Source organism: Mobula birostris, chromosome 12, assembly GCF_030028105.1.
Source record: "Mobula birostris isolate sMobBir1 chromosome 12, sMobBir1.hap1, whole genome shotgun sequence".
NCBI lineage: Eukaryota > Metazoa > Chordata > Chondrichthyes > Myliobatiformes > Myliobatidae > Mobula > Mobula birostris.
This window is the reverse complement of record NC_092381.1, coordinates 94,015,199-94,041,913: the sequence shown is the minus strand read 5'-3', so window position 1 is coordinate 94,041,913 and position 26,715 is coordinate 94,015,199. Positions and strand designations below refer to the sequence as shown.

General features: G+C 41.6%; 1 protein-coding gene across 3 annotated transcripts in view; it reads right to left on the bottom strand.

Annotated features, from left to right (window-relative positions):
• atf6 (activating transcription factor 6) overlaps positions 1-26,715 on the bottom strand; it is a 420,957-nt gene that overhangs the window by 291,013 nt on the left and 103,229 nt on the right. For all 3 annotated transcript variants that reach the window (XM_072274311.1, XM_072274312.1, XM_072274313.1), the window contains exon 7: positions 10,077-10,294. In XM_072274311.1, the coding sequence (XP_072130412.1) occupies positions 10,077-10,294 (218 nt within the window). The remainder of the gene's footprint in view (positions 1-10,076; positions 10,295-26,715) is intronic.

Here is a 26,715-nt window from a genome sequence, read left to right as displayed (position 1 = left end):
CTTGGAGGACTCAGAGGTGGGAATGTTAGTTGGATGAACAACAGAATAATGATGATTACAGACAGATAGACAGACAGACATACTTTATTGATCCCCAGGGAAATTGAGTTTCGTTACAGTTGCATCAACCAAGAATAGAGTATAAATATAGCAATATAAAACCATAAATAATTAAATAATAATACAGGTGACTCCCGCTTTTCGAACGTTCGCTTTACGAAACCTCACTGTTACAAAAGACCTACATTAGTTACCTGCTTTCGCTAACAGAAGGTGTTTTCACTGTTATGAAGAAAGGCAGTGCGTGATAAAAGGCAGAGAAGCCGCTCCTCCCCGGGAACAGCATTCTCACCGGCAATGCTTAAACACGTGCCTGTGAGCAGCCGTTAGCAAGATGAGTTCTAAGGTATCGGAAAAGCCTGAAAGAGCTCGAAAGGGTGTTACACTTAGTGTAAAACTAGACAAAGTTACAAAATACACATGGACTAAGCTGTTAACCATCCTGTGCTATCACCAGTGGGATCATCAGTTGATCTGCCACCTGCCTTCAGGAGTTTCGGCCCGCTTATGATCAAGACTCCTTCGAGGTGGTGGGCCAGTTAAGCGTTTCGATCGTGGTGAACAAAGTAAGGACCAAGTGAGTTTGGCTTGTGGAAGCTGACAAAGATGATGTTGAAGAGGTTTTGGTATCCCATGACCAAGCACTGATAGATGAAGAGCTGATGCAATTGGAAGAGCAAAGGATAACAATCGAAACCAAATTCAGTAGCGAAAGTGAAGTCGTCCAGGAACTGAATGTGAAGCAACTGCGTGAGATTTTCGCTGCAATGCTAAAGTACAACTTTAATTTTGAAAGGGTATGTCGGTTTAGGGCATACAGTATTTGCAAGATGGTTTGAGTGATTACAAAGAACTGTATGATAGAAAAATGCGCGAAGCTCAGCAGTCAAGCAAGCCTTCCACAGCAGGCGACGAACCTCGACCTTTGACATCAGCCTGCCCTAATGGAAACAGACAACAATGAGATGACACCCCAGTGTCCCACCACCCCAACCCCCAGGCCACAGACAGATACCGATTCGCGGAGAATGCAGCGGTAGCCGGGAGGCACACAGCACATCTTTAAGAAAAAAGACAAAATAAACAAGCTAATTCATTAGGTGCCGCCCGGCACGTAATTGTCGGCCCAGATCAGGCGATTGCTCTGATCAGAGGTCCTGACGAAAGGTCTCGGCCTGAAACATCGACTGTACCTCTTCCTAGAGATGCTGCCTGGCCTGCTGCGTTCACCAGCAACTTTGATGTGTGTTGCTACTTTATATAGGCTGTGTATTTATCATATCATTCCTGCTTTTACTATATGTTACTGTTATTTTAGGTTTTATGTGTTATTTGGCATGATTTGGTAGGTTATTTTTGGGTCTGCGAACGCTCACAAAATTTTCCAATATAAATAAATGGTAATTGCTCCTTTGTTTTACGACATTCCGGCTTATGAACCGTTTCATAGGAACGCTCTACCTTCGGATGGCGGGGGAAACTTGCATGTAAATTATGCCAGATGGAAATAAGTCCAGGACCAGCCTATTGGCTCAGGGTGTCTGACTCTCCAAGGGAGGAGTTGTAAAGTTTGATAGCCACAGGCAGAAATGACTTCCTATGACGCTCAGTGTTGCATCTCGGTGGAATGAGTCCCTGGTTGAATGTACTCCTGTGCCCAACCAATACATTATGTAGTGGTTGGGAGACATTGTCCAAGATGGCATGCTACTTGGACAGCGTCCTCTTTTCAGACACCACCATCAGAGAGTTCAGTTCCATCCCCACAACATCACTGGCCTTACGAATGAGTTTGTTGATTCTATTGGTGTCTGCTACCCTCAACCTGCTGCCCCAGCACACAACAGCCAACATGATAGCACTGGTCACCACAGACTCGTAGAACATCCTCAGCATCATCCGGCAGATGTTAAAGGACCTCAGTCTCCTCAGGAAATAGAGACAGCTCTGACCCTTCTTGTAGGCAGCCTCAGTGTTCTTTGACCAGTCCAGTTTATTGTCAATTCGTATCCCCAGGTACTTGTAATCCACCACCATGTCCACACTGACCCCCTGGATGGAAACAGGGGTCACCGGTGCCTTAGCCCTCCTCATGTCCACCACCAGCTCCTTAGTCTTTTTCACATTAAGCTGCAGATAATTCTGCTCACACCATGTGACAAAGTTTCCCACCGTAGCCCTGTACTCAGCCTCATCGCCCTTGCTGATGCATCCAACTATGGCAGAGTCATCAGAAAACTTCTGAAGATGGCAAGACTCTGTGCAGTAGTTGAAGTCCGAGGTGTAGATAGTGAAGAGAAAGGGAGACAAGACAGTCCCCTGTGGAGCCCCAATACTGCTGACCACTCCGTCTGACACACATATCATAAGTGCAATTACATTTAGTAATTATGAGGCTTTGGTACTTATTACTTAGCAATTTAAAGCAGCCATTCATCAATGAAAATGTCCTTCTTGACTCCTGTTTCATGAGCAAAAGCCACTGAATAAAATGGGACAGCTTGTATGATGTATCTGAAGAGGTGACAGATAATAAACAAAAATAATCATTCAAAGCAACAAAAGAAAAGTGAAGTGGAACTTTCATCTCTACCTCTTCAAAAGTTGCCGATGGAAAGTTGCCCAACATAGGGTCAATATAAATTAGCAACTTGTATAGTTAAAATAAAGCTGAATGCACAATAACAAAATATGAATACACTCTGCATATGATGCCAACCTTGAATCAGCTGGTAGCATTCTCTTTTCCAGTTTGGAGGATCATGAATTCAAGCCTTAGTCACAGACTTTGTTCTATTTTTCAAGTTTATCGGAAAGATAGGTTAGTAGGCAGAGGGGGTGGTGTGGCCCTGGGTATAAGAAATAATATTAAATCATTAGAAAGGGATGACTTACGATCTATGGGTTGAGTTAAGAAATGACAAGGGTGAAAGGACCTTCATGGCAGTTGTATTCAGGCCTCCAACAGCAACCGAGCTGTGGATTACAAATTGCAGCAGGAGATAGAAGAAATATCAGAAGTGCAATGTCATGATAACCATTGGAGATTTTAACATGAAAGCGGATTGGGAAAACCAGGCCAGTACTGGACCTCAAAAGAGAGAATTCGTAGAATGTCTAAGGGATGACTTTTTAGAACAGCTTGTTGTTGAGCCCAGTAGGAGATCGGCTGTGCTGGATTAGGTATTGTGCAATGATCCGGAGGTGATAAGAGAGTTTAAGATTAAGGAACACTTAGTGAACAGTGATCACAATATGATCAAATTCACTCTGAAATTTGAGAAGGAGAAACTAAATTCCAATGTGTCGGTACTTCAGTGCAATAAAGGAAATTACAATGGCATGAGAGGAGAACTGGCCAAAGTTGACTGGAAAGGCACACTAGCAGGAAGGACAGCACAGCAGCAATGGCTGGAGTTTCTGCAAAAAACGAGGGAAGTGAAAGACATATATTCCAAATAAGAAGAAATTTTCGAATGGAAGAAAGACACTACTGTGGCTGACAAGTGAAGCCACAGGCAAAGTAAAAGCAAAAGAGAGGGCATACAAGGAAGCCAAAGATAGTTGGAAGATAGAGGATTGGAAAGTTTTTAAAAACTTGCAGAAGGAAACTAAAGTCATTAGGAAGGAACAGATGAATTATGAAAGGAAGCTGGAGACTAATATCAAAGAAGATACCAAAAACTTTTTCAAGTATATGAAGGGTAAAAGAGAGTTGAGGGTAGATATAGGGCCAATAGAAAATGATGCTGGAGACATTGTAATGAGAGACAGAGATGGCAGAAGAACTAAATGCGTATTTTGCATCAGTCTTCACAGTAGAAGACATCTGCAGTATACCAGACATTCAAGAGTGTCAGGGAAGTGAAGTACGTGCAGTGAAAAATACGACTGAGAAGCTTAATGGTCTGAGGGTGGATAAATCTCATGGACCTGATGGAATGCACCCTTGGGTTCTGAAGGAAGTAGCTGGAGAGATTGCAGAGGCATTAACAATGATCTTTCAAGAATAGATAGATTCTGGCATAGTACCAGATAACTGGAAAATTACAAATGTTAATCCACCATTTAAGAAGGGTGGGAGGCAGCAGAAAGGAAAATATAGACTTGTTTGCTTAACATCAGTGATTGGGAAGTTGTTGGAATTAATTATTAGGGATGAGATTACTGAGTACCTGGAGGTACATGACAAGATAGGCCAAAGCCAGCATGGTTTCCTAAAAGGAAACTCCTGCCTAACCTACTGCAATCTTTTGAGGAAATTACAGGCAGGGTAGACAAAGGAGATGCAGTAGATGTGCTGTACTTGGAGTTTCAGAAGGCCTGTGACAAGTGCTGCATATGAGGCTGCTTAGCAAGATAACAGCCATGGAATTACAGGGAAGTTAGTAGCATGGGTGGAGCATTGGCTGGTTAGCAGAAAACAGACAGTGGGAATAAAGGGATCCAATTCTGGCTGGTTACCAGTGGAGTTCCACAGGGGCTGGTGTTGGGACTGCTGCTTTTTATGATGTATGTCAATGATTTGGACTATGGGATTAATAGATTTGTGGCTAAATTTGCCGATGATACAAAGATAGGTGGAGGAGCAGGTAGTGTTGAGGAAACAGAGAGCCTGCAGAGAGTCTTAGATAGTTTAGGAGAATGGGCAAAGAAGTGGCAAATGAAATACAATGTTGGAAAGTGTATGGTCATGCACTTTGGTGGAAGAAATAAATGGGCAGACTATTATTTAGATGGGGAGAGAATTCAAAATGCAGAGATGCAAAGGGATTTGGGAGTCCTTGGCAGGATACCCTAAAGGTTAACCTCTAGGTTGAGTCGGTGGTGAAGATGATGAATGTAATGTTGGCATTTGTTTCTAGAGGTACAGAATATAAGAGCAGGGAGGTGATGTTGAGGCTATATAAGGCACTAGTGAGACCACACTAGGGAGTATTGTGTGCAATTTTGGGCTCCTTATTTTAGAAAGGATATACATGTACTGACGTTGGAGAAGGTTCAGAGAAGATTCACAGAATGATTCCAGGAATGAAAGGGTTACTGCATGAGGAATGTCTGGCAGCTTTTGGGCTGTATTCCCTGGAGTTCAGGAGAATGAGGGGGGGTCCCATAAAAACATTCTGAATGTTAAAAGGCCTGAACAAATTAGATATGGCAAAGTTATTTCCCCATGGCAGGAGATTCTAGGACAAGAGCGCATGACTTCAGGGTAGAAGGACGTCCATTTAGAACAGAGAAGCGGAGAAATTACCTTAGTCAGAGAGGCACTTTTATGAGGCACCACTTTTTGAAGATGTCTTGGATCCTCGAAGTGGCACAGCTTGATTAAATTATTCATCATTGAAAACACTAATATCATTGGACCAACAGCAGTAAACAGTAAAGGCACAAAGAAAAATATTACATGAGGCTGATAAAATTCTAGTGCAGAGTTGAAATAATCATGTAATCTTTTACAAAGAGATTTTTGAACTCAGTGCCACTTTTCATATAATGATCAGTCACTGCATTTCAAAATACTACATGGTACTGAAAAACTGAGAGATTAGAAAGGAAACTGACTTTATGTTCTATTGTTTTTCACCAGAGATCAAATGATAATATGTCACATCCTCACAGGTTTCAATACAAAATTGCAAGAATGGTAGCTTTGGGTTTATTAAAGGTTAGAACTAAGCTTAGAAGGTACACTTTAGAAAAGGTCTTAAAATGTTCTGACAAAAGGCAAGTCATTCACATGAGAAGCACTGCCTGGTAGCGATTACATAACAAGTAGATCAGAGAACCTACACAACCAAATAAAACAACTCGATCCACTCCATCTACCTCAAAATTCAAAATCAGAATATCCGTCATCTGGTTTGTCTCATTTAATGCTTACCCTACCACTACCCAATGTTCATAGCTTTCAACTATTTAATTGTTTCCTGATCAGTAATTAATCACGTCCAATAGAGAAAAAAATGTTTCCACCTCTCCTGGATAATCAACCTACACTTTCAGACAAGTCCCCTTCCCAGAACACTTTTGCAAAGAACATTTCAAGACACATGCTGGTTTCCAGTTGCTTAGTGTCTTGCCTTTGGTGTCGAAAGCCTGACAACAAAGTATTGGAGAAATATGGCATCTGAACATTTACTCAAACCTTTAAATACTCTGCTAGGCTGGAAAGATGGAAATGATTGGAATAAACACTAACTCTAACTTTTCACATCTGAACTGGGCACTCGTGCATAGTAGCACAATAATTTCACAATCCGCGATTCAAACATGTTTGGGCAATCTGTCAAGTATATTCACAGAGGAAAACTTATATTCCGATAGGAGATTGAAGGGTTCTTCAAGAACAGTGTGCCTACAAACATACAGTGGCATGCAAAAGTTTGGGCACTCCTGGTCAAAACTGAGTAGAAGATGAACTGATCTCCAAAAGTCATAAAGGTAAAGATGAAACATTCTTTTCAACATTTTAAGCAAGATTAGTGTATTATTTTTGTTTTGTACAATTTTAGAGTGAAAAAAAAGATAGGAGCACCATGCAAAGGTTTGGGCACCCCAGGAGATTTGAGCTCTCAGATAACTTTTACCAAGGTCTCAGACCTTAACTAACTTGTTAGGGCTATGGTTTGTTCACAGTCATCATTAGGAAAGGCCAGTTGATACAAATTACAAAGCTTTATAAATACCGTGACTCCTCAAACCATGCCCCAACAATCAGCAGCCATGGGCTCCTCTAAGCAGCTGCCTAGCACTCTGAAAATTAAAATAACTGATACCCACAAAGCAGGAGAAGGCTATAAGAAGATAGCAAAGCATTTTCAGGTAGCCATTTCCTCAGTTTGTAATGTAATTAAGAAATGGCAGTTAACAGGAACGGTGGAGGTTAAGTTGAGGTCTGGAAGACCAAGAAAACTTTCTGCGAGAACTGCTCGTAGGATTGCTAGAAAGGCAAATCAAAACCCCCATTTGACTGCAAAAGACCTTCAGGAAGATTTAGCAGACTCTGGAGTGGTGGTGCACTGTTCTACTGTGCAGTGACACCCGCACAAACATGACCTTCATGGAAGAGTCATCAGAAGAAAATCTTTCCTGCATCTTCACCACAAGATTCAGCGTCAGAAGTTTGCAAATGAACACCTAAACAAGCCTGATGCATTTTGGAAACAAGTCCTGTGGACTGATGGAAGTCAAAATAGAACCTTTTGGCCGCAATGAGCAAAGGTATGTTTGGAGAAAAAGGGGTGCAGAATTTCATAAAAAGAACACCTCTCCAACTGTTAAGCACGGGGTGGATCGATCATGCTTTGGGCTTGTGTTGCAGCCAGTGGCACGGGGAACATTTCACTGGTAGAGGCAAGAATGAATTCATTTCAATACCAGCAAATTCTGGAAGCAAACATCACACCGTCTGTAAAAAAGCTGAAGATGAAAAGAGGATGGCTTCTACAACAGGATAATGATCCTAAACACACCACAAAATCAAGAGGCGCAAGCTATGACCCTCACAGTCCCCCGACCTAAACATCATCGAAAATCTGTGGATAGACCTCAAAAGAGAATGCATGCAAGACAGCCCAAGAATCTCACAGAACTAGAAGCCTTTTGTAAGGAAGAATGGGCTAAAATCCCCCAAACAAGAATTGAAAGACTCTTAGCCGGCTACAGAAAGCGTTTACAAGCTGTGATACTTGCCAAAGGGGGCGTTACTAAGTACTGACCATGCAGAGTGCCCAAACTTTTGCTTCGGGCCCTTTTCCTTTTTTGATACAGGTGTCCCCTGCTTTTTGAATGTTTGCTTTACAAAACCTCACTGTTAGGAAAGACAGAAGGTGTTTTGATAACAGAAGGTGTTTTCACTGTTACGAAAAAAGGCAGCTCACGGAAAAAGCAGTGCGTGAAAAAAGTAGCACGCGATAAAAGCAGCATACCGTGCGCCCCGAGCAGCCGCACTCCCCCGGATTCGGAACTGCATTCTAGCTGGCATTGCTTAAACATGTGCCTGTGAGCAGCCATTTGCAAGATGAGATCTAAGGTATCCGAAAAGCCTAAAAGAACTCGTAAGGGTGTTGCACTTAGCAAAAAACTAGACATAATTAAGCGTTTTGATCGTGGTGAACGGAGTAAGGACAAAGTGAGTTTGGTTTGTGGAAATTGACGAAGATGATGTTGAAGAGGTTTTGGCACCTCATGACCAAGAACTGATAGATGAAGAGCTGATGCAATTGGAAGAGGAAAGGATAACAATCGAAACTGAGTGCAGTAGCGAACGGACTGAAAGTGAAGTCGTCCAGGAACTGAACGTGACGCAACTGCATGTGATTTTTGCTGCAATGATAAAGTACGACTTTAATTTTGAAAGGGTACGTCGGTTTAGGGCATATTTGCAAGATGGTTTGAGTGCTTACAAAGAACTGTATGATAGAAAAATGCGCGAGGCTAAGCAGTCAAGCATACTGTCAATTTTCAAGCCTTCCACATCAGCCACAGCAGACGACGAACCTCGACCTTCGACATCGAGGCAGGCAGACATTGAAGATGACCTGCCCGCCCTGATCGACGATGAGATGACACCCCCGTGTCCCACCACCCCAGTGGTCTCAACCCCCGGGCCGCGGACAGATACCGATTCGCGGAGAATGCAGCGATAGTCGGGAGGCATCCAGCACGTCTTTAAGAAAAAAGTCGAAATAAACAAGCTAATTAATTAGGTGCCGCCCAGCATGTAAATGTCGGCCCAGCTCAGAGGCAATTGCCGATTGCGTCGACTCTGATCTGGGCCGACATTTACGTGCCGGGCAGCACCTAATAATTAGCTTGTTTATTTCGGCTTTTTTCTTAAAGGTGTGCTGGGTGCATCCCGGGCACCACTGGACCACTGCATGCTTCGCGGATCGGTATCAGTTCGCTGCCCGGAGGGTGGGGGCCACTGCACCACCCCAACCTCCGACGACTCAGCCTAACACACCATCATCAGTGTGCTCAACACTGTCTTCCCAATTCCCGTAAGTGATATTACACTGTATATACATTATTTCTACTTTATATCGGCTGTGTATTTTTACATGTTATTTGGTATGATTTGGCAGCTTCATAGCTTAAAGGTTACTGGAGAGCGCTTGCGCCGTGCTTGCGTGAGATTTTTGCTATGGAGAACAGCACAGGCAATCATTGTAGAGAAGTATTTCTAATTTATATAGGCTGTGTATTTATCATATCATTCCTGCTTTTACTATATGTTACTGTTGTTTTAGGTTTTATGCGTTATTTGGCATGATAGGAACACCCTACCTTCGGATGGCAGGGGAAACCTGTATTTTGAAACTGTAAAAGATGGAAATAAAAAAGTAATCTTGCTTAAAATATTAAAGAAATGTGTCATCTTTAACTTTATGCCTTTTGGAAATGAGGTCATGTTTTACTCACTTAGCTATTCACAGTAACAGAAATTTTGACCAGGGGTGCCCGAGCTTTTGCATGCCACTGTACTTACCCTGTGAAATGCTCTTGGATTACTGCAGATAACAAAGGAGTCAATCTCAACTTCCCCCTCCTTGCATTTATAGTGACAAGGTTAGCAGGGCAACCAGCAGTTTGGACTGAATTTGATGTCATGCAAATGAGCCCTTAAGCATTAGGCTTTTCCAGAATATAAACTGTTTAGTTGGCCTGCACATACAAATTCAAGTTGGATTTGCATAAAAGCTTCAAAAGGAAAAAGTTCACATCACTGTCACTAATGAAACATAAACATGTGTATTGACTTTCCTTTCTTGATTCCATGACCAATTTCCTTACTTTCATGAGATTATTTTTTAAATGTTTTACGCTATATTGCCAAATTAAAGAAAACGTTAACAGAAATACTGACATTTTCAGAACAAAGATACAAAACAAAATTAAAAATCCAGTGGACTCTGGTTAATTGGGCCATCAGTTAATCCGAGCAGTCACTTATTCAGAAAGCAGCCCACTTGGGACATCATGAAGCAAAAATAAAGACAAGTGAAACTTACATCTTGCTTCTTATCACTATGTGTGGATGCTGAAATAACTGTTTTTGTCAATGGAGATTTTTCATTCATAATGCAGCTGTTGTTATTTGTCAGTATTCTCACTGGTACTGCACCCATCGTACTGGTTCCTCCATCCACATTTATAATGGGGTGGGAATTAAGAACACCTTGTGGCTGAAGCTGTACCACTGGAGGCTGAGAAACCACTACAGGGTGACCTAAAGAGAAAACAAAGCAAAGAAACGTCATCCAATCAGTGGGTATATGATGTACCAATTTCATCCTGAAGTTCATTTTGATGGATATTCAATCATAAAATATTTAAACTGAACAGAATCAAGGCTAGTACAAAATTAAGATTAAAACAAATCTTCCAAATTAAATAATCCAAAAAACACAGCACAGTCTGCATTTTTGCAAATGAGGTTTTGGACAGAAGCTGAGGGTTTATTTATCCAAGACATTAAGCTGTACTCACAATCCAAAAAGAAAAATACCAGTTGCACTGCAAGGCACCTAAGATTAACCACATATCTGATACACACTTACGCATGATGAGCTGGGGCTCAAACATATTATTTTGATAGACATGGCTGCATAACTACAAAAATTGCTCGGGGTGTACGTTTACAGAAAGAATCCAAAAAGTGCAGAATTACTGCTAATAAACCCTCACAAAAAACCTAAATGTTTCCAAGTAAATCATTACAAAAAGCCCTCAGCCTGAATACTAGATAGCACAAAACTTTCAACAGGGTGTACATTATAAGTGAAAATCTATGTTTATTCCACATCAAAATGTTTTTATTTAAAAATAAGGACATCTTCAGGGAGCCGTGTCTCAGAAAGGCATCATCCATTATTGAGGACCTCCAGCACCCAGGAAATGCCCTTTTCTCACTGTTACCATCAGGTAGGAAGTACAGAAGCCTGAAGGCACACACTCAGCGATTCAGGAACAGCTTCTTCCCCTCTGACATCCGATTCCTAAATGGACATTGAACCCTTGGACACTACCTCACTTCTTTTTAATATACAGTATTTCTGTTTTTGCATGTTTTTTAATCTATTCAATACATGTAATTGATTTACTTGTTTATTTATTATTATTTTTATTTTACTTTTTTTTCTCTCTGGTAGATTATGTATTGAAATGAACTGCTGCTAAGTTAACAAATGTCACTTCACATGCCGGTGATAATAAAGCTGATCCTGATTCTGATAAGTTACTTACTATTCATTACACCACTGGCATTTAGGGCAGCAATGAAGGTCCATCTCTGAAAATTAGGGTACCTAAGCTTTATAAGCATTTAAGAGGCTCTCAGACAGGCACATGGATATGCAAAGAATGCAAGGATATGGACCATGTCCAAGCAGAAAGAATTTGCATTATCAGCCATCGTTAACTTAATTAATACAGCACAACAACCTGTGCTATACTGTTCTATGTTCTATCACTTCAATGGTGCATTAGTTCAAAAAATAAGACTTAATGAGTTTGCTATAGAACTATTAGCAACAAAATGTACTTTAGTTTCATAATCTTTTATGAGCTAGATTACTTAACTGTGCATTGCATTCTAATTCTTCCCCTATATCTCAGATGAGGGCACACTCTCTAACAGGGCTGCAGTATTAATTTCCACATGAGATTAAAGGTGTTGGACAGCCAGACTGGTAGCTGACCTGTTCCTCCACTAAACAATCTTTTCAAGAAATAGTCTTTTCTGAGATGCAGCACTCCAAGTTGAAGGCAACTTTATGATGCCAAGGTTATAACCTGATACAATTTCCTCCTGCCTGTTCAAATTCACAGGGTCACCTTTGACAAGTTTGTCCTGTTGGAGGGGCAAAGTAAACCTGGCAGGTTCTCTGTCACATACATTTCTGCTAGTTTGAATAAATCAGGCTGCTATGCAATTTCTTGTGGAATAGTTCTCCCAATTTATATTTGAAATATTCAAAAGGAGTATTCTGCAAGGCTAACTGGCTGGGAGTGACTTTGGTACAGTAATGTCTGGTAATCTCTTTGGTTTTATTCTCATTCCATTTTAAAAAAGTTTCTTTGCTATAATTCAATAGTTTATGAAGAATTAATGGCAGTAAAGAGTCAATGTTTTGCATTGGGTCTGGAGTCACTATATGTGACTCCCAGTAAGAGATAAGTGAAATAGATAGCTTTTAATCATAAACTTCACAGTATCATAAGTACCGTGAATAAAATGGCATTTCTCTCATTTATCTCTCAATTATTTAACTCACATTTAAATCAGCGGGAGAAATATTGATCATCACATCACCAGCTGATATTCTTTAACACAACGCAAATTAAAGATTCAACCTCAGAGCTTGAAAATCTAACTGATTGCTCTGAATCAAATCTAACTGATTGCTCTGAATCAAATGAGATTTTGTTTTAAATAGTTGTAAGAAGATCATATTTGCCTGCATGACACAGTTTCATTGAATTCTGATCCAATCTCAAATCATAAACCTACAATAAAGGATGGAATGTTGATGACAAATAAAACACTTTGACAAATTTGCCAATATATCATTCCTGTAAACAGGAAGACATTTATTTAAAAATAAGGCCCTTTGAGCTGCACTGCCAGCAACCCCCAATTTAACCCTAGCCTCATCAAAGGACAATTTACAATGACCAATTAACCTTCTAACTGGTAAGTCTTCGGACCATGGAAGGAAACGGGAGCACCCTGAAGAAAACCCCGCATTTCAAGGGAAGGACATACAAACTCCTTAGAGGATGCTGGATTGTACTCCGAGCTCTGAATTCTGACATCCTGAGCTTCATAGTGCCATGCTGACACTACTGAGGCACACCATTTTTGGTGCAGGCTAAAACAAAAAAAACCCTGCAATTGCCTGGGCTTCAAAACAATCAGGTTACCTGCCCTGAAGCATTCTTTAGTATTTCAAAGTGGAATGGTTTGATTTGATTTGGCTTAAATTTGAAATTGAGGTCTGCAATTCACCCTTCTTGCATTCAACTATTTTACTATAGATATTTCCAAGATACTCATTACAGTTACTTGGTCAATGCTCCAGTAAAATCCCATTCCAGGGACTCAGTCTTTAACTACTCAAGACATACAGCTTCTTGGAACTTAAATTTAACATTCCCACTATTATCAACATTTGTTATTTAAAAATAATGAAAGTTTATCTCTGCAGAGAAGCTGCATGGGCAACAGTATTTCCTGTTCTTATTTTTTTCTTATGTTTCCATTATTATATATGTATTTAAACATCCCTGAACAACATCATTACTAATTGAGATAAAATGACAACCAAAGCACTATTTCAAGTACCTTAGTATCTGTGCTACAATTAATTTATTCATTTTTCTGGTATTATTTATTTATTTTTTTAATACCCAGTAGTTGCGCCTCTATTCATATTCTTCAGAATGAATCCATACTTTCATTTCCTCTAGTTTTTATTTTCTTGAGCTACAGGTTCTTGGTGCAAATTTGGACTTGAATGTCTGCTCCCTTTCCCATAGTTACCTCCCTCACTGACTTCTCATTACAGTTTCCCATATACTAAAGGATAAGAGAAATGAAACATTTTGTGATATGGTGTTATAGCATTCTTATAATCCCATCTAATTTGATCAATGTTTGCAAATGCATTCCAGATTAAGTTCAGTCTCAGTTCTTGAAATTTTTGGACCTGAGTATTCTTTGTCAATGGGTGGATCCTCAGCAGTTAAGAACGAACTTGAAAGATAATGATGCATCTACCAAAATTTTAAGGCCTCTGGAAAGCCATTGTCTTCACATTTTCTGTATGCAATATTTTATAACTTGAAACTACCTCGAACATGCAGAGGTTGTTCAAATCAATTTCCTATAGGAACCCAGGGGAACCCCATGAGATGTTCATTCATTCCCACTTCTCAACGTTTGGACATTACTGATATACTCAATGTAAAATGTAAATCTTTGTTGGCTTGATTAATTTACACTTCAACACCAAGGGGCTTTTAGAGACAATGGCTATTTATACTGCTGGTTCTGCAAACTATAGGACATAAATTCCAAGTCACCATGCCACTTGATCATTTGAATTCCGTTCATATGCAAATGCCTGGATTAGCAAAAGAAAACAGGCTTTAATTTCCAAACTCTTAGCAATTGAATGGGCAGTAATTTTCTCCTTAAAGACTGTGCTACATTAAGTCTGGAGAGGCAAACAGGTATTCTAATCAGCAAGGAGAGAGACAAACTACCAGATCAAAGGGGATTTTTGGTTCGGTCTACCCTGGAAAAAGCAGATCCATTATTTTAAAGAAAAGGCAGAGTAGAAAGCATACGTTGATTTGTTCAGATTCTATTCTGCTACTTCTCTGCATTCCCTCAACTGCCACAGTATCAATTTTACTATCTTGCAGTCTGCAAATCAAATTCCTATAGATGCTGCCTGGCCTGCTGCGTTCACCAGCATTTTTTATGTGTGTTGCTTGAATTGGGCACGTGGCCAAGTGGTGTAAGGCATTCGTCTAGTTATCTCAAGGTCGCTAGTTTGAGCCTCAGCTGCGGCAGCATGTTTGTGCCCTTGAGCAAGGCACTTAATCACACATTGCTCTAGTCTGTGCGAGGAGTGGCGCCTCACACAGACTTCCAATCAGCGCATTATAAGGCATGAAAATGCCTAACGCAGGCCTCTCATGGTCTGAGTCGACATTCTCCCCCCACCCCGCTTGAATTTCCAGCATCTGCAGATTTCCTCGTGTTTACAAATTTCCTATATTTCTTTTGCCTTTCCAAGGACATAATTTTTAAAGAAAATGTTCTGCTTAACATACTTGCTTTGGAAAGAAAAGCAGGAATAAAAATCTTTTGCTTCATCTAAATTGACAAAAAAATATATTTGATTGGTACTGAAACAATAATCATATACAATACTGAGATCTCATGTTTGAATGGATCATGTTTGTGACAATTGCATAATATTAGTTGGGGTCTTCTGTTCATTTTGTCACAGTACAAATTATTTTTGATAAATATTTTACTCATTCAAATAACTATCATATTCTCAATTCCGTTATCACATGGTTGATAACATTCTCAGCCATTTTAAATATTTTTTCCCAATTAAGACTTTTCCAAGACTATCCACAATAGTAACATGAATTGTAATAGCTGCATATACTCAAACTATCTGCTATTTCTAAGTCAAAGTCAAAGCCAAAGCCAGTAGCATGAATCAATCTTATCCGAATGAATTCTCAGTTCTGTTTTCTTTTGCACATGGATAATTTTTCATCCCCAGGTACAATCTTGAATGGCCATCCTGTGCAAAGGAACTTGACTGTGTTCCAAAATTATTAAGTAACTTGTGAAGTTGAAGTACACATTTAAGTTTTCTCATCTCAGCAACTTCTGCTGGATCCTTCATACACCAATGAACTCTCAAGATGGCTTCTCAAATTGAAATCTCAGTTCATCCCACATTTAGAGCAAGAGTCCTCTCAGTAAAGGGCAGCTATGCTACCCAGAGGGTCAGTAATGGGCCAGCTGCCCACTTACACTCGATGTAGTGCATTCTCCTAACAGCAATCAGTAGAGTAGAGGTTTGTGAGAACTTCAGTGTAATGTTTTTTTATTGCTCAAAGATTGCAGTAAGTTTGTAAAGAACCTCTGAAGTAGATTGGGAGTGTTTCTGGAAGGCTTTTACATCTCAATGCCAGGGCAGTATTTAGTTTGTAAATTCTGATGCCATAAAACAAATATCAGTTTGTTTTTGCATAAAGAATAAATCTAATAATTTTGTGTTTATGGCCCATTAACTCTTCCAGTCATTCACTCTCTTTTTAATCTGTTGCTCACCATCTTCCTCCTCCTCAAGAACTTTTTCCCCCTTAATGTGAAGACAGAGTACACTGTACCAGGGGCTACCCAGGGATACAGCAGCATTGTGGTTGTCAATGGATTAGCAACCAGAGAGGTAGTAATCAGCTATTGGCATTTTGCTCCTGTTAATGGCTTCACTTCGACCTCAGAACATCAGAGCAGCTTCAGTCGCATTGGGAATATTCCTTCCCCAATGTGTGCACATGATGTGCTACTTCCTCTCAGAGAATTATTATAACATCATAATGTACACAACTACAGTATCTCAGAGACATTTTGAAAGGCTCCAGCCAGCCCATTCCAATGAATTCTTTAACTGGAATTTGGTAAGTGAACACACAAATCCTGTATCCTATTGTGCTTGAGGTTGTAGCTCCCTTTACACCAATATGAACTTGCCAACTTTCACCCTGCCCTCAAGTTTACCTGGTCCATTTCTGACACCTCCTTCCCCGTTCTAGATCTTTCTGTCTCTATCTCTGGAGACAGCTTATCTACTGATGTCTACTATAAGCCTACTGACTCTCACAGCTATCTGGACTACTCCTCTTCTCACCCTGTCTCTTGCAAAAATGCCAACCCCTTCCCGCAATTCCTCCATCTCCGCCGCATCTGCTCTCAGGATGAGGCTTTTCATTCCAGGACGAGGGAGATGTCCTTCTTTTTCAAAGAAAGGAGCTTCCCTTCCTCCACCATCAACTCTGCTCTCAAACTCATCTCCCCCATTTCTCGCACATCTGCTCTCACTCTATCCTCCCGTCACCCCACTAGGAATAGGGTTCCCCGGGTCCTCACCTACCACCCCACCAGCCTTCGGGTCCAACATATTATTCTCCGTAACTTCCGCCACCTCCAACGGGATCCCACCACTAAGCACATCTTTCCCTCCACCACCCCCCCGCTTTCCGCAGGGATCACTCCCTACGCGACTCCCTTGTCCATTCGTCCCCCCCATCCCTCCCCACTGATCTCCCTCCTGGCACTTATCCTTATAAGCGGAACAAGTGCTACACATGCCCTTACACTTCCTCTCTTACCACCATTCAGGGCCCCAGACAGTCCTTCCAGCTGAGGCGACACTTCACCTGTGAGTCAGCTGGGGTGATATACTGCGTCTGGTGCTCCTGATGTGGCCTTCTATATATTGGCGAGACCCGACGCAGACTGGGAAATCATTTTGCTGAACACCTACGCTCTGTCCACCAGAGAAAGCAGGATTTCCCAGTGGCCACACATTTTAATTCCACATCCCATTCCCATTCTGATATGTCTATCCACGGCCTCCTCTACTGTAAAGATGAAGCCACCCTCAGGTTGGAGGAACAACACATTATATTCCATCTGGGTGGCCTCCAACCTGATGACATGAACATTGACTTCTCTAACTTCCACTAATGCCCCACCTCCCCTTCGTACCCCATCCGTTATTTACTTATATACACACACTCTCTCTCTCTCTCTCTCTCTCTCTCCTTTTTCTCCCTCTGTCCCTCTGACTATACCCCTTGCCCATCCTCAGGGTTCCCCCCCACTTTTCCTTCCCCCTGGCCCTCCTGTCCCATGATCCTCTCATATCCCTTTTGCCAATCACCTGTCCAGCTCTTGGCTCCATCCCTCCCCCTCCTGTCTACTCCTATCATTTTGGATCTCCTCCTCCCACTTTCAAATCTCTTACTAGCTCTTCCTTCAGTTAGTCCTGACGAAGGGTCTCGACCTGAAACGTCGACTGTACCTCTTCCTGGAGTTGCTGCCTAGCCTGCTGCGTTCACCAGTAACTTTGATGTGTGTTGCTTGGACTTGCCTGGAATTGTTTATTCAACTCTCTTGGCCAAAATTGTTTAAAAAGGGAGCACACATTAACACCTATATTAGTGCCTCTTTCAACTATGAGAAATGTGCATCCCTCTGAATCAGGGCACACCCACCACGAGTCAAGTCATCTACACAACGAATCCTACAATCTGGAATTTGACCAACATTCAGGTTTCTGGCAATTCCCTTATTCCGGACTTTGTTGGCCCTTCTTCTCAGGGCCTTCAGTATAATTCAGCTCCTGCTGAGGGTGCTCCTGGGGTCTCTTGCTTCCCTTGCTTTTGCAGACTACCATTGTTCCACCATAAAATAAACATTTTCCCACAATCATGTTGAAACTCAATGCACGTGTTTATGAAATTCATTCTACAATTTCGGAGAGCTTAACTTGACACATTTTTACCAACCTTTTCATCTTTCATTGTTTAATCCTTCTGTTTCAAAGTACATTTTTTAATCAAAGAATGCATAAAATATACAACCTTGAGATTTGTTTGCCTACAGGCAGCCACAAAGCAAGAAACTTGAAAGTATCCAATTAAAAAAACAGACCAGCACCTGATACACAGAGAAAGGAGGGGAAAAACAAAGCATGCAAACAAAAGAAACAAGCAACATTTCAAACCAAAATGAACCCCTGAGCACTTCGGAGTAGGCCCAAGTCCATCATATTAGCAGGCACAGAGCACAGCAGCCAGGGCAGTCTTTATAGCCTCAGCACCATGGAGAGAGAAGTGAACATCATGGGAGAGCAAACCAATTCAGCTCTCAACTCCGATCTCAACACCCAGTCTTTTCATTTTACCTGGGCCAGCGTTTAAGTTGTCCAAACAGCATATTGTACTTTGAAATAGGACCTGGGCACCACTGCAGCGAAAGGCTCTGGGCCTAGAACACGCCACCTACAACTTGCTCCAGCACAGATTTCGCCACCCAGCCTGAAGTCACTTCTGATTTTTCCAAATCGGTTCAGCACCCAAAGTAATCCAACCTCGCACCCGGGCCAGTTGTACAGGCATCAGAACTCCTCTGCCTCATCTTTTCCTCTTTGAATGGCTCACTCTCCATCTGCATTGATTCTGTAACGTATCAGCATGGCTCATCCCTTGAATTCGCTTCATCTTCACTTGCCTTCATTATTTGTGGCAATAATTTACCACAATTTACCTCAGAAAATGTGTTATTATTAATGTTTTTAGTCAAATTTCTCACCTTTTGAACTATCAGTTAGCTGTCGCACGTTTGGTAGCTTCATCTTGTTTTTATGCAGGTTTGAGAAATCTTGACTTTGATTTTCACTTCTGTTCTCCAAACATTGAACCCAAAAGACAAGAACACCTTTGCAATATCTACCAAGGTCTGAACCTAATAAATGCAAGAGCTCTTTTTGCTAACATTGATACAAGTGTGTCTCAATCCACATAATGTCTCAAACATTTCCAAAGATTGGGTTTACTATAATAGAGGTTTGAAGAAAATAATGAAGCATTTGCATTAGCATAATACATCAGAAGAACACTTTTCATATGCCAGTTTATTACATCACTTTACGAACTACTACAGCTGAGTGAAAGGATCAACATTTCGCTGGAAAACACAAGAAGACTCCAACACAGAATTATTAGTATTATTATTCCAAGCTCCTTTCCACTTGCTTCATCCAGGTAAAGCCCTTCCCCACCATTCAGCACATTTACAATGAGCGCTGTCGCAGAAAAACAGCATCCATTATCAAGGACCCCCACCATCCAGGCCATGCTCTCTTCTCACTGGTGCATCAGGAAGGAGGTACAGGAGCCTAAGATCCTACATTACCAGCTTCAGGAACATTTATTACCCCTCAACTACTAGGCTCCTGAACCAAAGTGGATAACTTCAACCATCCCAAAACTGAACTGACTGATACCACAACCAATGAACTCACTTCTAACAACTCTACAAGTCATGTTCTCAATATATATTATAATTTTATCATTATTATGTTTTTGTGGATGCTTGCGAAGAAAAAGCATTTCAGGATGTATATTGTATACATTTCTCTGACATTAAATTGTACCTTTGAAACCTTTTGCATTTGTGCAATCTGTTCTTTTGCACAATGGTTAGAAATATAAAAACATAGAAAACCTACAGCACAATACAGGCCCTTTGGTCCACAAAGCTGTGCCAAACACGTCCTGACCTTAGAAATTACCTAGGGTTACCCATAACCCTATATTTTTCTAAGCTCCATGTACCTATCCAGGAGTCTCTTAAAAGACACTATCATATCCGCCTCCGCCACCGTCGCCTGCAGCCCATTCCACGCACTCACCATGCTCTGCGTAAAAATAACTTACCCCTAACATCTCCTCTGTACCTACTTTCAAGCACCTTAAGACTGTGCCCTCTCGTGCTAGCCATTTTGTTTGTCTAATTTTGTGTGCAGTTTTTCATTGATTCTATTGTTCCTTTGTATTTACTGTGAATGCCCGCAAGAAGATGAATCTCAATCTTTAGAATTCCTTGTGTCCATTCACATGCATGTTTTGGATGCCGGTCAAGATGAAAGCAGACAATATTTGCTTCAGAACCTTATTCACTTGGTTGGCATGCATTCTGATGTCACGTTTCTTTATAATCCTCTCCTTCCTCTTGGGTCTCATAGTCATAGTCATACTTTATTGATCCCAGGGGAAATTGGTTTTCGTTACAGTTGCACCATAAATAATAAATAGTAATAGAACCATAAATAGTTAAATAGTAATATGTAAATTATGCCAGTAAATTATGAATAGAAACCATAGAAAACCACAGAAAAACTACAGCACAGAAACAGGCCTTTTGGCCCTCCTTGGCTGTGTCAAACCATTTTCTGCCTAGTCCCACTGACCCGCACACAGACCATATCCCTCCATACACCTCCCATCCATGTATCTGTCCAATTTATTCTTAAATGTTAAAAAAGCACCCGCATTTACCACCTCGTCTGGCAGCTCATTCCATACTCCCACCACTCTCTGTGTGAAGCCCCCCCTAATGTTCCCTTTAAACTTTCCCCCCGTCACCCTTAACCCATGTCCTCTGGTTTTTTTCTCCCCTTGCCTCAGTGGTAAAAGCCTGCTTGCATTCACTCTATTTATACCCATCATAATTTTATATACCTCTATCAAATCTCCCCTCATTCTTCTACGCTCCAGGGAATAAAGTCCTAACCTACTCAACCTTTCTCTGTAACTGAGTTTCTCAAGTCCCGGCAACATCCTCGTAAATTTTCTCTGCACTCTTTCAACCTTATTTATATCCTTCCTGTAATTTGGTGACCAAAACTGAACACAATACTCCAGATTCGACCTCACCAATGCCTTATACAACCTCATCATAACATTCCAGCTCTTATACTCAATACTTTGATTAATAAAGGCCAATGTACCAAAAGCTCTCTTTACGACCCTATCTACCTGTGACGCCACTTTTAGGGAATTTTGTATCTGTGTTCCCAGATCCCTCTGTCTACTGCACTCCTCAGTGCTTTACCATTAACCCTGTATGTTCTACCTTGGTTTGTCCTTCCAACGTGCAATACCTCACACTTGTCTATATTAAACTCCATCTGCCATTTTTCAGCCCATTTTCCCAGCTGATCCAAGTCCCTCTGCAGGCTCTGAAAACCTTCCTCACTGTCTACTACACCTCCAATCTTTGTATCATCAGCAAATTTGCTGATCCAATTTACCACCTTATCATCCAGATCACTGATATAGCTGACAAACAACAATGGACCCAGCACTGATCCCTGTGGCACACCACTAGTCACAGGCCTCCACTCAGAGAAGCAATCCTCTACTACCACTCTTTGGCTTCTTCCATTCAGCCAATGTCTAATCCAATTTACCACCTCTCCATGTATACCTAGCGACTGAATTTTCCTAACTAACCTCCCATGCGGGACCTTGTCAAAGGCCTTACTGAAGTCCATGTAGACAATATCCACTGCCTTCCCTTCATCCACTTTCCTGGTAACCTCCTCGAAAAACTCCAATAGATTGGTCAAACATGACCTACCACGCACAAAGTCATGCTGACGCTCCAGAATAAGTCCCTGTCTATCCAAATGCTTGTAGATTCTGTCTCTTAGTACTGCCTCCAATAACTTACCCACTACCGACGTTAAACTCACCGGCCTATAATTTCCCGGATTACTTTTCCATCCTGTTTTAAACAATGGAACAACATGAGCCACTCTCCAATCCTCCGGCACCTCACCTGTAGACAGTGACATTTTAAATATTTCTGCCAGGGCCCCTGCAATTTCAACACTGGTCTCCTTCAAGGGAATTCCTCCCCCCCCCACTCTGCTTTCCGCAGGGATCGCTCCCTACGCGACTCCCTTGTCCATTCATCCCCCCCATCCCTCCCCGCTGATCTCCCTCCTGGCACTTATCCGTGTAAGCGGAACAAGTGCTACACATGCCCTTACACTTCCTCCCTTACCACCACTCAGGGCCCCAAACAGTCCTTCCAGGTGAGGCAACACTTCACCTGTGAGTCGGCTGGGGTGATATACTGCGTCCGGTGCTCCCGATGTGGACTTTTATATATTGGCGAGACCCGACGCAGACTGGGAGACCGCTTTGCTGAACACCTACACTCTGTCCGCCAGAGAAAGCAGGATCTCCCAGTGGCCACACATTTTAATTCTACATCCCATTCCCATTCTGACATGCAAACAACAGGAATTCTGCAGATGCTGGAAATTCAAGCAACACACATCAAAGTTGCTGGTGAACGCAGCAGGCCAGGCAGCATCTGTAGGAAGAGGGCAGTTGATGTTTCAGGCCGAGACCCTTCGTCAGGACCCTTCGAAGGGTCTCGGCCTGAAACGTCGACTGCACCTCTTCCTACAGATGCTGCCTGGCCTGCTGCGTTCACCAGCAACTTTGATGTGTGTTGCCCATTCTGACATGTCTATCCACGGCCTCCTCTACTGTAAAGATGAAGCCACACTCAGGTTGGAGGAACAACACCTTATTTTCCGTCTGGGTAGCCTCCAACCTGATGGCATGAACATCGACTTCTCTAACTTCCGCTAATGCCCCACCTTCCCCTCGTACCCCATCTGTTATTTATTTTTATACACAAATTCTTTCTCTCACTCTCCTTTTTCTCCCTCTGAATATACCCCTTGCCCATCCTCTGGGTTCCCCCCCACCCTTGTCTTTCTTCCCGGACCTCCTGTCCCATGATCCTCTCATATCCCTTTTGCCCATCACCTGTCCAGCTCTTGGCTCCATCCCCCCTCCCTCCGTCTTCTCCTATCATTTTGGATCTCCCCGTCCCCCTCTCAAATCTCTTACTCACTCTTCCTTCAGTTAGTCCTGACGAAGGGTCTCGGCCTGAAACATCGACTGTACCTCTTCCTAGAGATGCTGCCTGGCCTGCTGCGTTCACCAGCAACTTTGATGTGTGTTGCTTGAATTTCCAGCATCTACAGAATTCCTGTTGTTTGCGTTTATTATTCTGAGTATCTGTTTTCAGAAGTGGAAACATGTCCAAGCTTCCATTCCCAATAGAATATGTACGTATATTTAAAATGATAACTGAATTAAACACCAAAGATGTTCACTGGTTCACTTTGGTACAATCAGCATTTAATGTAATGCTTTAAACTGCACCTTCCTTCTAGGTTATTCACTTCATCGAGATTTTTAAGATAATTCAGAATTCTCCGCTGTTAGTTTGGATTCGGTTTTTTCAAGTGGTCACCCATATTACACTTGGGTATCAATACCATTGGCCTCAACCACATGGTATCAAGTTCTTTACTCTGACCATGCCCTATTAAAGAAGTTGCCTCAGATTCAATACTGATTACCATCCATTTATCCAATCAAAGTAAGCCTTGGTTCACAACATCTTAAATCACTATTCAATCTTTCCCTTCAAGAGGCAAATAACTTCATCGGTTCATTTTATTTCTGATATGTGCAGCCTTTGAACTCTAGTACACAGAGAATAGTTAACAGGGAAACAACTGGTGAAATGGGTTGATGGACTGCTCCACAGGGGACCAGGTTCAGTTCACCAGACAGGCTTCTACATCATAACCTTCTGAGATGTTTGGAAGTACTTCTCTTTTGCAAATAAGTGTTGATCAGGGATGTCAAAGATCTATGCTACAATTACTCAACTGCCTCTGACAAGGAGCTGTCTTTGCTTTGCTTTGCTTGTACCTTTGCCAAGTCAAAAACAAGGACAATTACAGTATATACACATATAAATTATTCCAAATAATTTATCTTGTCAACCATTTAACTAGAATATCAACCCCTTCAAAATGAGAGCATCCATTTTGCTTCTGGATGCTAGCTTGGACTTGTGCCAGCATCAATCCTCGCACTGGAAAGGCTAAAATGTCAACTATTCCATCAACATCCATGCTGTACCATTATACTGTACGTCATTGTTCTCCAAAGAATACAGCCTTTATAACCATCAGTCCCTAATTATAAACATAGAGTCAAAGGGGAGTACAGCACAGAAACTGCCTAGTCCCAATGACCTGCACCAGGACCATAGCCCTCCATATCCCCACAATCCACGTACCTATCCAAGAGTTGAAATCAAGCTTGCATGCACCACGTGCTGGCAGCTCATTCCACGTTCTCACAACCCTCTAAGCGAAGCAGCTTCCTGTCATGTTTCCCTTAAACTTCTCACTTTTCACCCTTAACCCATGACCTCTGATTGTAGTCCCACCGACCTCAGTGGAAAAAGCCGGCTTGCAGTTACCCAATCTATACTCCTCATAATTTTATACACCTCTTTCAAATCTCCTCGCAATCTTCTACATTCAAAAGAATACAGTCCTAACCTATTTAATCTTTCCTCATAACCCTTGCAAATTTTCTCTGTACTCTCTCAACCTTGTTTACATCTTTCCTGCAGGTAGGTAAACAAAACCACCCATAATACTCCAAATTAGGCCTCACCAAGGTCTTATACAATTTCAATATAACATCCCATCTCCTGTACTCAATATATTGATTTATGAAGGTCAACATGCCAAAAGCTCTCTTTACGAACTTATCTACCTGTGACGCCACTTTCAATAAAATATGGACCTATATTCCCAAATCTCCTTATTCTACTATAGCCCTAAATGCCCTAACATTCATTGTGCAAGACCTACCTTGGTTGGTCCTACTGAAGTGCAACACCTCACAATTGTCTGTATTAAATTCCATCTGCCATTTATCAGCCCATTTTTCCAGCTGACACAGATCCCTCTGCAAGCCATGATAGCCTTCCTACATGCCCAATCTTGGTGTCATCCACAAATTTGCTAATCACCGCACGATCATCCAGATCATTAATATAAATACAAACAAAGGACCCAGCATCAATCCCTACAGCACACCACTAGTCAGAGGCCTCCAGTCAGAGAGGAAACCCTCTACCACCACCCTCTGGCTTCTCCCACAAAGCCAAAGTCTAATTAAATTTACTACCTCATCCTGAATGCCAAGCAACTGAACCTTCTTGCCCAGCCTTTCATGCAGGACCTTCTCAAATGCCTTACTAAAGTCCATGTAGACAACATCCACTGCCTTGTCTTAATTCACTTTCCTGATAACTTCCTCGAAAAACTCTATGAGATTGGTTAGATATGAGCTACCATGCACAAAGCCATGCTGAGGTACCTTTAATCAGTCCAGGTCTATCCAAATACTTATATATACGGTCTCTTAGAATACCTTCCAATAACTTTCCCATTACTGATGTCAGACTCACCGGCCTATAATTTCTTGGTTTATATTTGGAACCTTTCTAGAACAGCAGAACAACGTCCGCTATCCTCCAATGCTCTGGTACCTCCCTTATTGCTAAAGATGTTTGAAAATATCTCTGTGAGGGCCCCAGCAGTAGGGTCCAAGGAAACACCTAGCCAGTCAGGCCCCGGGGATTTATCCATCCTGATTTGCCTCAGGGCAGCAAACACCTCCTCCTCTGTAATCTGTACAGGATCCATGAAGCTAATGCCGCTTTGCCTCACTTGTATAGACTCTGTATCCATCTCCCAAAGGAAATAGCAATGGAAAGAATGTACTTAAAATCTCCCCATCTGTTTTGGCTCCACATAGATTACCATTCTGGTCTACCAGAGGACCAATTTAGTCCCTTGCAATCCTTTTGCTCTTAACATACAGTGCCTATAAAAAAGTATTCACCCCCTTTGCAAGTTTTATTGTTTTACAACACTGAATCACAGTGGATTTAATTTGGCTTTTTTGTTGACACCAATCAAAAAACAGACACTTTTGTGTCAAACTGAAAACAGATCTCCACAAAGGGATCAAAATTTATTATAATCATTGAAAACAAAATAATTGACTGCATAATTACTCACTCCCTTCAATTAAGTATTTAGTAGATGCACCTTTGGCAGCAATTACAGCCTTGAGTATGTGTGGATAGGTCTCCCTCAACTTTGCACATCTAGACACTGAAACTTTTCCCCATTTTTCTTTACAAAACTGCTCAAGCTCTGTCAGATTGCATGAGGATCATGAGTGAACAGCCCTTTTCAAATCCAGCCACAAATTCTCAATCTGGATTCTGATCTGGCCTCTCCAGAACATTAACTTTGTTGTTTTTAAGCCGCTCCTGTGTAGCTTTGGCTTTATGCTTGGGGTCATTGTCTTGCTGGAAAACAAATCTTCTCCCAAGTTGCAGTTCTCTTGCAGACTGCATCAAGTTTTCCTCCAAGATTTTCCTGTATTTTGCTGCATTCATTTTACCCACTAATTTCACAAGGCTTCCAGGGCCTGCTGCAGTGAAGCATCCCCACAACATGATGCAGCCAACAAGTTTCACAGTAGAGATGATTCATTTTTGATGATGTGCAGTGTTACATCAAACATAGTGTTTAGTCCGATGGCCAAAGAAGCTCAATTTTGGTTTCT